Source organism: Seriola aureovittata, chromosome 21, assembly GCF_021018895.1.
Source record: "Seriola aureovittata isolate HTS-2021-v1 ecotype China chromosome 21, ASM2101889v1, whole genome shotgun sequence".
Lineage (NCBI taxonomy): Eukaryota > Metazoa > Chordata > Actinopteri > Carangiformes > Carangidae > Seriola > Seriola aureovittata.
Window position 1 is genome coordinate 13,735,404 of NC_079384.1, and position 15,657 is coordinate 13,751,060.

General features: G+C 42.1%; 2 protein-coding genes across 7 annotated transcripts in view; one reads left to right on the plus strand and one right to left on the minus strand.

Annotated features, from left to right (window-relative positions):
- Positions 1–3,162: 3,162 nt before the first annotated feature.
- Positions 3,163–7,521, minus strand: kcng3 (potassium voltage-gated channel, subfamily G, member 3). The gene is made up of 2 exons (XM_056365247.1): positions 6,685–7,521; positions 3,163–5,150 (listed from the first exon to the last, which is right to left on the minus strand). Exons 1-2 carry the CDS (start codon positions 7,308–7,310, stop codon positions 4,505–4,507), a joined length of 1,272 nt encoding a protein of 423 aa, XP_056221222.1. The 5' UTR covers positions 7,311–7,521; the 3' UTR covers positions 3,163–4,504.
- A 394-nt stretch (positions 7,522–7,915) lies between these two features.
- Positions 7,916–15,657, plus strand: part of mta3 (metastasis associated 1 family, member 3) — a 28,128-nt gene continuing 20,386 nt past the window's right edge. For 3 of the 6 annotated variants that reach the window (XR_008826269.1, XM_056366131.1, XM_056366133.1), the window contains exons 1-5: positions 8,005–8,247; positions 10,396–10,463; positions 11,655–11,748; positions 12,754–12,915; positions 15,416–15,542. Coding sequence is in view for 5 of the 6 variants with exons in the window: in XM_056366131.1 (XP_056222106.1) it covers positions 8,220–8,247; positions 10,396–10,463; positions 11,655–11,748; positions 12,754–12,915; positions 15,416–15,542 (479 nt within the window). In the remaining variant the exon portion in view is untranslated. The other 3 variants (XM_056366132.1, XM_056366134.1, XM_056366130.1) reach the window with 2 other exon arrangements.

Genomic DNA, 15,657 nt, shown 5'->3' on the forward strand with positions numbered 1-15,657 from the left:
CAAACCATCAGGAGTAACTCAAAACTAATAGAACTAAATAATCTGTTAGATTAAAAAAATCTAACAAAAAAATTAAATCATAAAGTAGACACGCTGGTACAGTGTCTGTTATCAAATATCATATTTTAAGTTAAGTTTCCATTTAAAAAAATCAAAGCCTTATTTTGATGATGGATGAATAGATGAATGTTTTCATTCCAAATTGTATTTTAGTCTATGGTAAATAAGAGCTTCTTCTTTAGACAGTGATATTCTGAAGGAAAACCATGTGACCTTTATCTTTATAATTATTCTTAATATCATCATTATTTACACAGAAATAAATATAAAATATCTGTTACTCTGATTCTCGGGTAACTAATTACTAATATAAGTAGATACAAATCCGCACAGTTAAGTTAGAATCTGAGAATTTAAGCTTGAAAAAAGGGCCCTTAACAGTTATTCAATTATATAAAAAAGTTAACTTGATTGATTAATTCAATCAACTTGTTTCAACACAAATAATCATACAACACTGATAGGGGTAATTCTTCTGTATAATAGGCTCATATTACTTTAATTTACTCTGGGGTTGACAGAAAGGCTAAAGGTCCCTCAGACCACTGTCAGCCAAGAACAGAAATCTGAGGCTGCAGTGGAAACAGCCTCACCACAACTGGACAGAAAGAAAAATGTAGTCTGGTCTGATGAATCTGGATTTCTGCTGATGTGCGCAGACACAGCCTCCCTTTTTATCAACACTACAGGCTAATGGTGGTGGTGTGATGATGTGAGGAATGATTTGTTGGCACACTTTGGCCCCTTAATACCAATCAATCATGGTTTGAATGCCACAGACTATCTGAGAATTGTTGCTGACCGTGTGCATCCCTTCATGGCCCTTTAAGTCTCTTCCAGTTACTTCAAGCACCATGCCACAAAGCAAAAGTCGTCTCAAACTGGTTCCGTGAACATGACAATGAAGTCAGAAAACTTCAGAGACCGCCAGTGTGGTGCCTACAGTGTCCTGCTTCCAGTGTGAGACCCAGGCGTGAGACACAGCACTGAGGTTGAATCTAGCTGTGACAATGGCAACTCACTACAGGCCACAAACGCCACTCCTCATTGCAGTAATGTCAGATCAGCAATCAATCAATATAGAGACATTGAAAAGCTCCTAGCCTGTAGTAAAAAAATCCTGTCACTTTTATCTATAATAGGTCTATTGTTCACAGTGGTCGCTGTCCTAGTGGACATTTTCAAAACACCAGGCAACTATTATTGTGAAACAGAAAAAACAATGGGTTTGTCATTAGCACCTCTTTTGTGTGGGGAGAAAAAATACCCATACACAACAAGACATGGCCATATTGGGCACTTTTTGTAGGTGCACTGGTTTCAATGATGACAGGGAGGAATGTTAGGAGAGGAAACAGACACAGTGAGGCTGTTTTATAGTTTTATGGAAAACTAGTTGCACTGTGCGCTATCATCACTCTTAATCTGACTGGATGCACGCATGAGCCAAAAGCAAAGGAGTTCATGAACCTCCTCCACTGCAAAGGCCTCTTCTTCTTCTTTCAGTATCGCGTTGGTACGTCCACAGCTCACCTGTGGAGGCTCAGGTGGTGGCTCAGCTGTCACTTACTCCACCTCCTCTTCTTTCACCCACCACCTCAACAGGGGATTTAATGAACCTCCTCCAACATGAAGGCTTCTTCTTGTTCTTCTTCTTCTTGCACTTTGCCTCTGTCACCTCCTCCACCCCCTCATCCACCATATCGTTCACGTTCTCTCCCTCCTCCACCTCTCTCATCTCCTAATCCACCTCCTCCTCCTTCACCTTCTTATACTGGTTACTGTCAAGTGACTTCAGTAACTTTACCACAGTCAAATTCAGGTTGTCGATGGTTTTGAGCAACACCCTCCTCTCATATTCCTAGGCTTTTATTTTGTCCTCATGCTCCTGGCTGCTCTGACTTCCTGTGTAGGCCTTCTCTTCCTGCGTCTCTGTTTTGGCATTTTCTTTAAGGTGATGTGTCTCTTTCTGAAGGACATTAATTGTGTCACTATCAGACTTCAAGAGTCATTCGGCATTTCATTTCAGTTGGTGCTTCTAGCTGACTCCACACACACATTGCTATTTCTCTGTAATTTAGACTCCATTTAAATAGATTTCCACATTGTAAACCAATATAAATTATGGCTTGTGAGGATATATAATATGGTGATAAAGAATTTTTTTTTTTTTACCAACCAGAAACGCAGTTTAGCATCAGCCTTTCCAGAAGTCAGCAAACCCACCCCTCATTTTCTCCAGGAATTGCAAAGTCTAGTTAGAGGTAACACTGAATGAGCTCATGGACACAGTCTATCTAACACACTTAAAGAGTTTGAACCTTAAGTGCAGTACAGCGGCAGCTTGGGATTTAGAGACGATTTACGCCCATAGCAGTACTTTGTGAACTAGACTGTGGCACAATGCTCGCCCCACTGTACCCACTCTGGTGAGTGCACTGAGTGCCCTTGCTGGCGGGCTCAGGTGTCCCTCATGTTGGATGTTATGTTCCACTGCCCACAGGAGGCCCAGGTGTTTAAACTGTATGTCATCACCTCAACACTTTTGAAGGATTATCTGCCCAAAATGCCTTGTGCATTGAACACATCTTTGGGTCATATTGTGTAATTAATTAGTTTAGTTAATTAACAAGGTTATTTTGGGTTTGGAATAGATGATGTGAAAACCCCCAGATCAATATTACATCCGTGTGAAAGCAGTTGACGGAGTCTTATAACACTTACATTTTTATAGTTTGATTTGTAATAAGCAATTACACATTCACAGATGTTTCGCACAGTCAGAGTCGTTTTATTATAAAACCTCATACATTGATCATGTTAATTACAAGTCTACTGCTGAAAAAGTTTTGATTGATGGTTTCAATGAGGCCAGGCCAAAATTTACTGGGCTATAAGCTATGCCACATGAGTTGAAAATTATGTGTCACAAGCTAGGTAATAAAATATTGATTAAAAAAAGCACATTAATAACACAACGAGCAGGATATTGAGATATGTACTGTCTACAATACATTCAAAACTCATACAAGGCAGCAAAGTCTATGAGGAAATAACAAATGTAGACTTTAAATGGACAGACAGATAGGCTAATGAATAGACTCAGATTCATTAATTGTTTAATTTCCTTTGCAACAAAAGAGCAGGATTTTGATATGTCTGTGTGCATGTGTGTGTGCGTAAAAAGAGGACGTTTGATGGCAACAGGAGGAAGAGGAGAGGAGATGCAGAGAAAGACTGTTGAGTGGGAGAAGTGTCGACTTGTCTGTTTGGATCATGTGTCTCCTCAACAAATCATATCATCTTTGCAAACGCAAGGACAGTGCAAACATGTCTGAATCATGAATATCAGAACCATAATCTGTGGCAGCCTCTGCTCTCCTTTGTGTGTGTGTGTGTTTTTTTTTTTTCTAGGAATTTGTGATATTTAATTCCCCACAATCGCGGGACAAAAAATGCTACATGCCAAGCCAGAAGGGGTGCATGGATGTGGCCTGCTTGTGTGCAGAAACAAATCAACCGCCATCATGATTGACATGTTGGAGGATGAGGTTGCCTTGGAGACACAGAAATACAAAATGCCTTACATTCGCTCACAATGGAGAAGCAATACACACACACTCCAGCTATTCATTCTTGACGCTCAGGCTTGCTCCACATTCTGTCATTCCTGTCATTTTTGTCCCACAATCTTTTATGCTGCATTTCACACTCAATCTGGCCTGTCATATCTGACACCTCAGTATTTGTCTGCCACCTCATTAGTCCTTGCTGACCTGTCTCCATATTTCATTATCCCTGGCTTAAGCCACTCCTACACACTAAGCCCCCTGTACACCCCTTCTCCATCCCCACTCACTTGTTCACTCCTTCACTATATTCCCCAGGTTTAACAGAATGCATCTAGGTCACACATCAATCTTGTGTAATTTGTACCATCTGGGTGCAAGGCTTAGACAAAGTGAATGGCTGATGGCAAGACAAACACACACACACACACACACACACACACACACACCACACACACACACACACACACACACACACACACAGCACTAGCAGCGTACAAAAAAAAAAGCAGCCATCTCTGCCAATGTTGTCACCATGGGAATACAGTGTAAACAGCAGCCAGTGTCAAAACTGGATTGAATGTGCCTGTGTGTGTTTAATAAATAATTATTTGTGTGTGTTCCTATTCTTCTGTGCAAACTGTGTTGTTAAGGAGACAGGTGCAGAGCATGCTGGCTGAAGATGATCACTGGAGATCATCAACACAACAAGCAGGAACTAGACGAGCCAAATAAAATCAGGTGTGGCTCAGGCAAGAAAGAGGGCAGGGCACAGAGCTGATCAATTATATCACTATGGGATCAGCAGATTCACTGTTTTTTTGAGTTTCTGTCTGGTGTAGGCAGGGCCATGGATGTCTGATGAGAATGTGTGTTTATCGCAGTATCTCCGCTGACAGGCTGCGTGCATATCTGGCAGAGCGGAGTTTGAGTTCATGGTAGCACTGCACAAAGCTATGGTAGATGAATGTGATGGGCAGTGCCAGGAGGACAATGCCACTCACTACACACATTCCCCCGAGCACCCGTCCTCCAACTGTCACAGGGTACACGTCCCCGTACCCCACCGTCGTCATGGAGATGATGACCCACCAGGCGGCCGCCGGGATGCTGGCGTAATCGTGGTTCTGCGTGCCCAAGTCCAAGCCATGCTCCAGAAGCTGGGCCAGAGCGCTGTATATCGCCATGGCGACGCAGACAAACACCATCAGCATGACCATCTCCCGGTAGCAGCGCGTGAGTGTCAGCCCAAGTGTCTGCAGGCCCAGGAAGTGTCTGGCCAGCTTCATGAGCCAGAACACTCGCATCATCCTAAGCACCCGCAGTATCACTCCAGCAACCCCGAGCCCAGCCATCGGCATCCCTGCACGGGCCATTGCCATGGTGACATAGTAGGGGGTGATGGCAATCACATCGATGATGTTCAGTGGCCGGCGGAGGAAGTCCCACTTGTCTCTGGCCACCAGAAAGCGCACTATGCACTCTGCTGTAAACCAACCAATACACACTGCCTCTACTATCCTACAGAGGAGAGAAGAGAGGAGAAAGATGAGTGGAACAGACTGTAAACAGGAAACAGCAGAGGAGCTACAGTGAGATATGGATGAAATGAGATACTGCTTGACAATGAATAAATGTGAGGAAGAAGGAAGCAAAGCAGGGGTGATATAAATGATGGGAAATGGGGAAGAAATCTGATGTTATTCAGGAATGACGCAAGTAAACAAAAGGACAGATACACAGTGAGGACAGATGATGAGGAAATTGCCAGGAAACTGCACAGAGGGGGGATTGAAACCCTTCAAAGATTGTGACACACCATTGATTAGCACAGCAAAGGGAATCAAACTGAATTAGAGTGAGGTGGTGCTTGTATTTGACATAGAAGCAGCCAGGCCAAGCAAACACCACAGAGCCTTAGGATAACCACATCAGCACAATTAGACCAAACCAAATTACAGAGCAACTGAGAGAATGTCATCATCTAGTGGCATGAAACTAAATTGGAATCCTTTTGACCCCGAGTATAAACTACACTTTTAGTTGATTATCTAACCACTGTAACCTATCCAAAACTCAAAACTGTGTCCAGCCTGAGTGAACATAGCCTAGCCTTATATAGAGAGGGGCCGCCTCACTCAGGCTTCCCAGAGAGGACAGCCTGTGGCCAAAACAATGTGGAAACAGGGGTGCACTTTTTCACCTTGTGTCCAAAAAACTGGAGCCAGGAATAACTGCTGACTTAGACAGAAGGTGATTCCTGTAAGTGGTCCAATTCATTTCTGTTTGTTTACCCTAATATATAATCCCTCAGCACACCTTCTACGTTCAACTCATTACCTACTGGAATATTATGAAACCGGCGTTTATCTGATATGTTTGTCCTCCTTGTGTACTGTGCAATGTAAACTAAAAACCAAGCCAATAAAGATACTCAAAGTAATTGTGAAGAGGAGTAGGGGAGAGACTCTAGAGGAAGACAAGAGCAAGGAAGGGATTCTGTGTAATAATTAACACTACACTTTTTGTAGATAATATGGATTGGTTATTGATTGGCTTCCTTGCCACTTGTCTGACATGTGAGGAGCCCAATGTTTAATGTGCTGCCTGAAAATTGTCATCATGCTGTATTGACCTAAGGGGCGTCAATTCACTAAACACAAGGACAGATTTCCTGTACCTACAAAATGTGTTTTCTATCAGGTTTTTAATATATTGCTTCAAAGAAACTGCAAACTTTTAAAAATTATTTTAAGCCGGAATATGACAAATGTCTCCATGCATCAACATTCTGGGTACTAAATGAATAGTGCGCAATGGGTTTGACTGCTGCCTTAATGAATGCAGGCGCGGGCATGAGATTCTCAAGTGGTTATGAATGTGTTTATTGATTCATAAAGTGTTTATCATGGCAGGAGCTCACTTTTACGCAACAGATTTTAGAGCACTCACTTGTATGATAATAGCATACATTGCGCCTGAACGTTGAGCAGCACCCTTATACCTGGGCCTCTTCTATTCCACTCAACTTAACTGACCTTTGGCTATAACCTACCTGTGCTCCTCCACAGTATTTCTCTTGGCTGTATCCCAGTCCGGCAGGGTGCTAGCACACAGCATTATCATAGAAACGATTACAAAGATCACGGACACTGAAGCCAACAGCTGCGCCGCAAGCGAAGAGTTGGGCTCCTCGAATGCCTTGCGCATCTTCTCAAGCCATCTAGCGCGACCAGTGAGCGCAATCCGCTGCACCGACTCGCCCGGGCTCTGAGACTCATCCCCCGACACTCTGAGGTCCCCCTCAGACATACTGTCAAGTCCGATCTCGGACATCCTGTCATCCAGACGTTTCTGGCAGCAGGAGTCCAAGTGCGCGCTCTCCAGCCCCCAGTAGAGCATCTCTGTGTAGAAGGAGAGCTCACACACTCCGGGGACAAAGCGGAGTTTACCGGAGCGCACGTACAGCATGATGAACACGAAAGCCTGCGCGTGGCGGTCGAAGAAAAACTCATTCCGGTCCCGGTCGTAGTCGTCGCACAGTTCAAGGACTTCTTTCTCGGTTGCGCAGGCATGCAGGCGACTGACGCGCCGGAGAGGGAAATCCCTGATCACCTCACGGGTGAAGGCGTACCGGGTTCCCCCTACGTTGAGCACGCAGATGCTCTTCCCAAACTTCATGTCGTCAATGTGTAACCTGACTAAAACTCCTCTTCACAGTCCATTCCCCCTTCCATAACCGCACTTTGGGCACTTTTAGGGGGAGTGGGGGGTCACGGTCTCCCCTGTCCCCCGGGGCGTGGTTCGCTCTGAGTGGAGGTGGCCCTGCGTTGAGCTCCGTGGCTGATGGAAACTATTCCCTCTGTCCCTCACTCTCTTCTCCTTCTCCCTCTGCAGCCGGTGGAAGAGACTCTCCACCCCAGTCAGGGCAAGCCAATCCCATCAGTGATGTCACATGCGCGCGCATGCACGGACGCACGCACACCAAGAGAAAAACTCATGCACGAAAACTATAGTTTTCTATAGTTGTTCTATTGTAGGCTACTAAATGTTATTTTATAGCCAGGACTTGAATTATAATTGATAAATTTAAATGACTATTAGCCTATATAAAGATTATGGTATGAGTCATATTTCTGTATTATTATTAAGTTTACCGCTTATATGGGATAATTTCATTTAAAAGTGTTTATGGTCACTTACTTGAGTACGTGTGTGTGTGTGTGTGTGTGTGTGCGTGCGTGTGTGTGTGTGTGTGTGTGTGTGTGTGTGTGTGTGTGTGTGTGTGTGTGTGTCGGTCTGCGCGTGCGCCCCTCCCAACGTCAGCAGGCAGTGGTTTTTCTGGTTGATCCGACTTCTTTTGGCTGCCGTGAGTTCACTGTATTGTAAAGGGTACTGTGAATCGTATCAGGAGGGGAGGGGGGGTTGAATTGACAAAATTCTCCCAATTGGGTGCACATCCGGAGTCTCGACGATCATAATTTATCACACCTTTTTACCTTTTAAGAGATTTAGTTTTATTGTTTTTTTTATTAATTTATTCTATTTCTCTTAGTTTATGGTTTACGTTAACACTCCGGGAGGGCAGAAATGGCGGCCAACATGTACCGGGTCGGAGGTATGTATGTCAATGTGGATCTTTTTATCAAACAGAAACCCTTCCAGTTTTGCATTCCCCGGGGATAATGTGGCGTTTTTTTGAGTTCGTTTGTATTTAATAGGGAGGTACGGCTGTGTAACAGTAACAGAGATGCATTAAGTTGGAGCAGAAAGGTGAGAATTTCTAAATATTTGGGATCCAAAATGGGTCAGGCCTCGCGTCTGTCGTGGCCACAGCAGCTAGCCGCCAGCTTGCTAAATGGCTAGCTCACAATGTAAACATTTTTCAGTTGTCGGCACCTTCGTTGCGCTTCGGTTTTCGCATAATTAGACCGGGGATAATGGAAACTGACGCACAGTGGGACTTCTCGAATAGACATGTGTTTAAAAGGTTGTTAAAACGTTACCCCGGATAGTCTGAGGCTGCCTTTGTATTTGCCTCTTCTGGCATGCAGCCATTAGTACGAGTCCTTATTTAGCTAACGTTAGCACCAGCAATGGCTTCACTGATTACCATAATTGCGGCTGAAGCTCTCGTTTTACACAATTTTAGTAAAGCATCTAACCATCGTGGTAACATTAGATGACTGTTATTGCTCCACTGTCCATCTAGATTCACCACAAGTGAAATTAATTAGCAAATTGGCTTCAGTGGCTAGCTAGCTTGTTAGCAGTCTAATGGAATTCAACATCAAATTATTGTCTCGTTTCATGGCGTCGTTTCGTCGGGAGGATTAAACCTAACACCTTTTATTCACGCATACTTGAGCTTCAGATCTATATTAATTCAGTGAATTAGCTTAAATGGCATCGATGCTTGAAATGTCACACAAACAATAAGCATCTTGGCCCAGGTGATGTTATTGACAACACTTTATCACCGGTGAATCAATTTTGTTTCAGTGCATCAGCTAGTTCCCCATATACTCACCTTTAGTGCAGTGCTCCTGCTGCCTTCAGGTGCTCTCTGTAAACTCCAACTTCTCAAACTTTAACTTCTTGGAGCATTGAAGTTTTTTCTGTTCAAAAGTAATAATAAATCTGTGATTGAACATGGATTTAAAAAAAAAAAAAGTTGCCTCTTTGATTAAAAAAAGCTAGTCCTGTTTTGGACTTTAACTAAAGAGTCTATTCTCTTATTGATTATTATGTTGATTCTTTCTTAAATTGATTGTTTAGTCTGTGCAATGCAAAAATTCCCATCACAACTTCACAAAACCAAATGCAACATTTTTAAATGTCTTAATTTGCTCAACCAAATGTCCATATGTCTAAAAATATTTAGTTTACAGTGAGATATGGCAAAGAAAAGCAGGAAATCCTCTCATTTGTCAGGTTGGAATTAGACTTGATGATTATTATTGCCAATTATTTTTTGTTATCTGGTAAGTGACTAATTGTTCCAGCTCTAGCCCTGTTACTGCTACACAGGATAATTAAAAGACAGAGAATATAGGGCTGTAATTCATCATATTTACAACTATGGCTGATTAACATACTCTGGTTCCAGAGCCGGATAATGGTAATATTTATATGCACTGAATGCAACTGGGAGTCACAGAGGCAACTCTGATATATTTACCTCTTCACTGGATTGTTTTTGTGTCTGGAAAATAGTAATTACAACATTTCTGGCAGCACTTGAAGGCAACATTTCATGGCCTTAAGTTTTCCAAAGTTACCTTATATATTATATTCAATTGCCCAAGTGCAATTGAACCAGGCTGGATTGCTCTCTCCTCCGGCTAGGTGAAGTCATGTTTACGTAGCTTCTGTTGAAGAGCAGTGGGAAGTCAACTGTTATGACTTTGCTGTGTTCCTAACCAGTAATTTATTTATCTTACAAAAATCATGAAAGTATGGCAACTTTCTCAGGCTGTAGAAACCTTGCAGCACACACGCATTTACCTTTTTGATGACCTTTGTTTGACTTGGAGTTTGATATTCTCGGTGGCGTCAGCATGTTAAAATCACAGTTTAATCGTGATCTGTGGATCTGATCATGATATTGTACACATTTACATAGATACACATGTTTCTAGTTTGGCATTTACATATGTTATTTTCATCTGAGCCTACACGATTATTTAGCCTCACAGTTATCTGCTACAGTGAAGTAATCTCTGTGTTTTTTTTCTTTTCTTTTTTTTCCCCCTTTTTTTTCCAGATTACGTATTTTTTGAGAACTCCTCCAGTAACCCTTACCTGATCCGCCGGATAGAGGAGCTCAACAAGGTACTGAAGTGTTTGTGTGTCATTTCTTGTGTGATTATGCTTCTTTATGCCTCAGGGTGAATAACAAGATTCCTTTCTGTTCTTGCGCCCACCCCCTGTATTTGCAATGGTGTATGTGTGTGTTCAAATTTTGGAACTAAAAGTGTTTGTAATGTGATTAAAAGAGAGAGGTGTTCCCCACTCTCATAAATGCCGTTTGTATTGCAGGACACACCTGTAGGAGTGTGCTATGTGTAGGCGGGGGTGATTATTGTAATGAGCATTTCAGGAGCTCAGAAAGCCTTGGACTAAAGATGCAAAATATATTGCCAGACTGAGTATCAGCTGATACTGGCTGTGAAAAGCAACATAGTCTGTTTTGCCAAGTTATGGAGTTGCCTGTTTTAACTTATTTCATAGAGGTTTGTCACTAATGTTAGTTAATAACAAGCCAAAACTAACATACACTGTTTAAATACCACACAAGCATCTTTTACAGACGTGTCAGAAAAGCCTTTCCTGTGTTACATTTGCACAGAGTTGCTCAGATAAATCCATGCCATCGCAAGGTGGTGTGGGTGGGAAAATGTCAGATCAAGTCAGTGTCAGCCTGAAAAAAAAAACATATTGAGGCTGTACATTGTAATATATAGACAGGGGAGGTTGTAATTATCATAAGTGATAAAGGTGGTGGGTGAAATGGAACTTCCTCCAGTATCAGTGCAGCATATACTGCCTTGTAATGTTCACATTTTGTTGAGGCTGAAAGAGAGTGGTTGAATGTTATGGACTGTAGCTTGTGGTGGCATTACATTGTAATTCTTTACATTGTTCCTGTTTTTTTCCCTCCACATCCTTTGGGTGAACACTGTCATAACATTCATCTGCTCTTACTGTACATACAACCTCCTATAAGCAGCAGAGGTTGTAAGCAGTTTTCTCAAACCTTGTACCCCCACATCCATTCAGTCTCCATCAGTCACGCCATTTAATACTGTCTGAGTCTTTAAGCCTGTCATCCTAATTATACAGTGAGACAATCAATCAATCATCTGATCATAAGTGCTGTTGCTGCCCTGGTCAGCCTGTCATAGCAGCAACGCTTGGTGGGCTCGCAAATTAGCCAGGTCTCTTGGGAAATTAGAGGTTTGTACAGGGAGGTGTTACCACCCCTTTCAGCCAACCTGGATCTCTCTCCTCTCTCCGTTTCAGACGGCCAGTGGGAACGTGGAGGCCAAAGTGGTTTGTTTCTACAGAAGGAGAGACATCTCCCACAGCCTCATCCAGCTCGCAGACAAACATGCAAGTGAGTCATCCCACATTCAGACTTTTTGTTCCATATGTGACAGTTACAGTCTCATTCAGGTAGTCAAGTGTTATAAAAGAAAAACGTTAACTAGAATAAACTCAAATGTGGAGCTGAAATGATAAGTGGATTCACTGATTAGTCCAATAACAGAAAAGTAATTGGCAAAGGATTACTTTTAAGCCACCAAAGTTTTGCTGGTTCCATCTTCACAAATGTGATGATTTGCTCCTCTTCTCCGTTTCACGTCATTGTAAAGTGAATATTTTTGGATTATGGACTGTTGATCAGATGATATGTCACCATGGGCTCTGGGAGGAAGTAATGATGGGGTTTATTTTGTTTGTTTTTATTTCAGTTTTTACTTTATAGATATTTCAATGATTTGAGAAAATAATTTGCAGATATTGTTCTGCTGATAATTGGCCCATTATTTTCTCTCTAATAGTTTTTCTCTTGAACAATCATACATATACCATCATCTTAGGTGTTCAAAAATTGTAGTGATTAATTGAGTACTCAAGAAAATTATCAGCAGATCATTGCAGCTCTACTCAGATATATTTACACCAATATGAAAAAAGATGCAACTCCTTACATTTGAGATGTGAGAATCAGTAAAATAGTTGAGCTGTTATTTACTGATTAATGACATTTCAGCACCAGTCTGAAGCCGAAAGCTGCTGTTTTCAGCCATGGTTGTATTGTCAGCCAGTCACTTTGAGAGAAAAATGTCATCATGGGCTTTCTGCTGCATGTCAGTCAGGCAGACATTTCCAGCAGCGCTACCCCGCCGCATTTCCTTTGCACAATATAACATTTACTATCAATAAGATATTTTTTTCCCTTCATGACGACCACGGCTCCAGAGTGCAACCATTTCATCAGAGCATTTCTGGAGATGGTGCCACTGGAACATTAATAGGTTCTCCAGTGTAACTTGATAATGTACCGCTGTTCATATTTATACATCACATTAATTTCTCAATTGCTTATTACCGAGAGGGGGAGAATTGGCGTATGAGTATGGCTGTATGAAGATGGAAGGAAAGGAAGGTGTTGTTACCACACCAACAGAAGTTCTGGTGGGAAGCCGTCTACCTGCTTCCAGTGATGTTTCACTTGGCCCTTTGGTCCCAATAAAACAAATTATTGGTTACTCTGAAGGTAAAGAAACTCTCCTGTGCCAAAACAATCTCACAATTTTCACAAGTAGAATGATTAACATGAGGAATCAGCAGCAGGAGAACCCAGTGAAGACTGGTTTGTAATGTTCTCATGACTGAGACAGGAAAGACAGGAATATATTGTGTGGCTGAATATGGTTCTCGCTGTGTGTGGTCAAACTGTTTGTGTAAAACCAGTTTTGTTCATTTAGGTAGACTCTGTAAACAGGAAGCAACCTTAAGCGCAAAAATATAAACCATACAGTATGCAGGGACATATGCATTGATCGCTGCACAGTGCCAATTCAACCATCTATTTGGAGTCTGTCGTGTACCAGCTGGTCAGCAGAAGAGGCAGCAACAACAATAAAATTTAGCAGTGCTTAACACACTGTAAAAAAAAAAAAAAAAAGAAGAAAGAATTCACACAATTTATGGCCTAGACTAGTTCATGGGAAAAACGCAGTCATCTAGTGAATTTGATTTACAGAAATAAAACTGAGTGTGCAGAGTGGAGCCAAGACTGAAACATCTGTACGTGTTACCAAGGTACTGATCTTGGGTGAAATAGGAAAGGTTTTGATGCTGTGTTGCTGTTTATTTTGACATTAGGGTAGAAATTTCAGAAGGGAGAACTAGTGCTCTCAGTGGAGTCATTCTGGAGCCATGTCAGCAAAATTTGCCTGTGTTTTGTCTTCCATGCTGATTAATTTTTGCAGCCCGAGATCAAACAACAGCCGTGAGCCAAACGTTGGCTCTACAGGAGAGTGGTCAGTTCAGCCAAATCTGAAAAAAACATGTTTTCCCACCTGCTCTTACTGGTGTCAAACCATGCAGATAGTTTTGTTTTTACTTCATGAGATTTGAAGGTATCTGTTGCTGCCTCCCCAACACTATACAGGTGAATAGAATTATGTTTGTAACACTGAAAGCATCCTCAAAATATATTTTTACTGTGACTGCTTCGTGTTTTACCTTTCCTACCTTGCAACATATGAATGAATACATTTACTCATCCACTGACAGAATTCTGAAATATGTCCATAATCTTGCTGCGAAGACCCATGAATTAGCAACCAGTGCCAGGGACAAAAAAGAGATAGGACTTATTACAGTTGCCTTCTAGTGGTTTGCCAGCGGAAATCTTTTCAATATGAAACTGCATTAGCATTTGTCTTTACCCAGCAATTACAGCTCTGTTGTATCAAAGGAGATCAGAGCAGGCTGTTATCTGTTGGATGAAAGTAAGAACAGCAATGTAATGTAGAAATGGAACTCCAAATTAGAGACTATTTTACTGTAAAAAATCTGAACATCGAGCAGCTGCATCTTTGAAAAATGGTGACTCAGCCAGAGACACTGGTGTGTTCAGTGGTCTGTCAAGGGGTCAGTGTGCTATATGGGTGGTCGTACAGCGTCTGAAACCCCTACTCTCACACTCATTCAGTGTTGGAGTTACTTCACGCTAGGATTGGCCCTGGGTTCAGAGGATGGAAACTACTGTAAGCAGGTTTTAAACTTCTCATGCTCTCTTTTTTTTTTTACTAGTTACTTCTGTGTGTCGAAACGATGGCAACAGCATGAATGCATTTGAGGAAAGACTGTCCAAAAGTGTGCTAAGTTGTCCCCCATCTGCACAATTCATCGTGTCTCGTCTTTCTATTAATTAGTTAATCTCAAGTCTTTAGGGTTCACCTCAGTTATCCCCTGGTCTGAGGCTGGCTGTCATAGAAAGGGCAGAGACTTGGTTGTTCACATGAAAAGGGGCATAGTTTTTTCCAATATGAAAAAAAAGAGAGCTGGAGAAGTTGAAACCCTGGCTAATTTCTCACCTTTGCCCAGCTTGCCAATTGCAGCATGCAGTGGGTGTGAATGTTGGATTGGCCCAGTCCCGGAGGGAAAGTTTCCAACGCTGTTCGACCATGCAGCATGACCATGAAGCATACTGGCAACGTGGAGCGTGAAATATCAGAACAGTGGAAATGGGGAATGTTGGTGTCTGTAGGACATTTTGTAACAGGAATGTAAAGTTGTTAAAGTGCCAGTTCTACCTTTATGAAAACAACTGGTGCAAGCATAGATACGTTTCCAATGGAAGATAATCTTTAATTATCTGTATGCCACTGTGTAACGGTTAAGATGCTCATCTGCTGCCTGGCATTATGTGCAGATTCAGCTAATGCAGTATTTATATGAGCACTGTTCCTAGTAATAGTCCTGCACAAAATGGCCTGGGTGTCTTTAATAGATGGCAGCAGTAGTTTGGGATTGCAAAATCCTCTGGAGACTTTTTCTCTTGTATATCTGAAGACAGCACAGTTATGAAATATTAGAGACCATTTGTGACTCTAATCTGTTGGTCAGTAATTTAAGCCTGTCATATTTCTTGTGCCATGTTTCTTCACTGAGCCTTCTGTGACACACGGTGACCATTTAATAACATCAGGCTCTCTTTTAATCCGTCATTTTAAAGTTATTTTCCGCTGTGTGTGCATTTGCAGAGGAGTTGGAAGAGGAGAAGGAGAGCCCGACAGAGACAGAACTAACAGAAAAACAGAAACACCAGCTTCGCCACAGAGAGCTCTTCCTCTCCCGGCAATATGAAAGTCTACCTGCGACACACATCAGGTACTCAAAACACACACACACACACACACACACAGCTCATCAACTGCAGGCAGTGCTCATGGATAGTCACTCATCCAGCCTTGAACACGCATATCAAACACTGCTCACTTCCTGC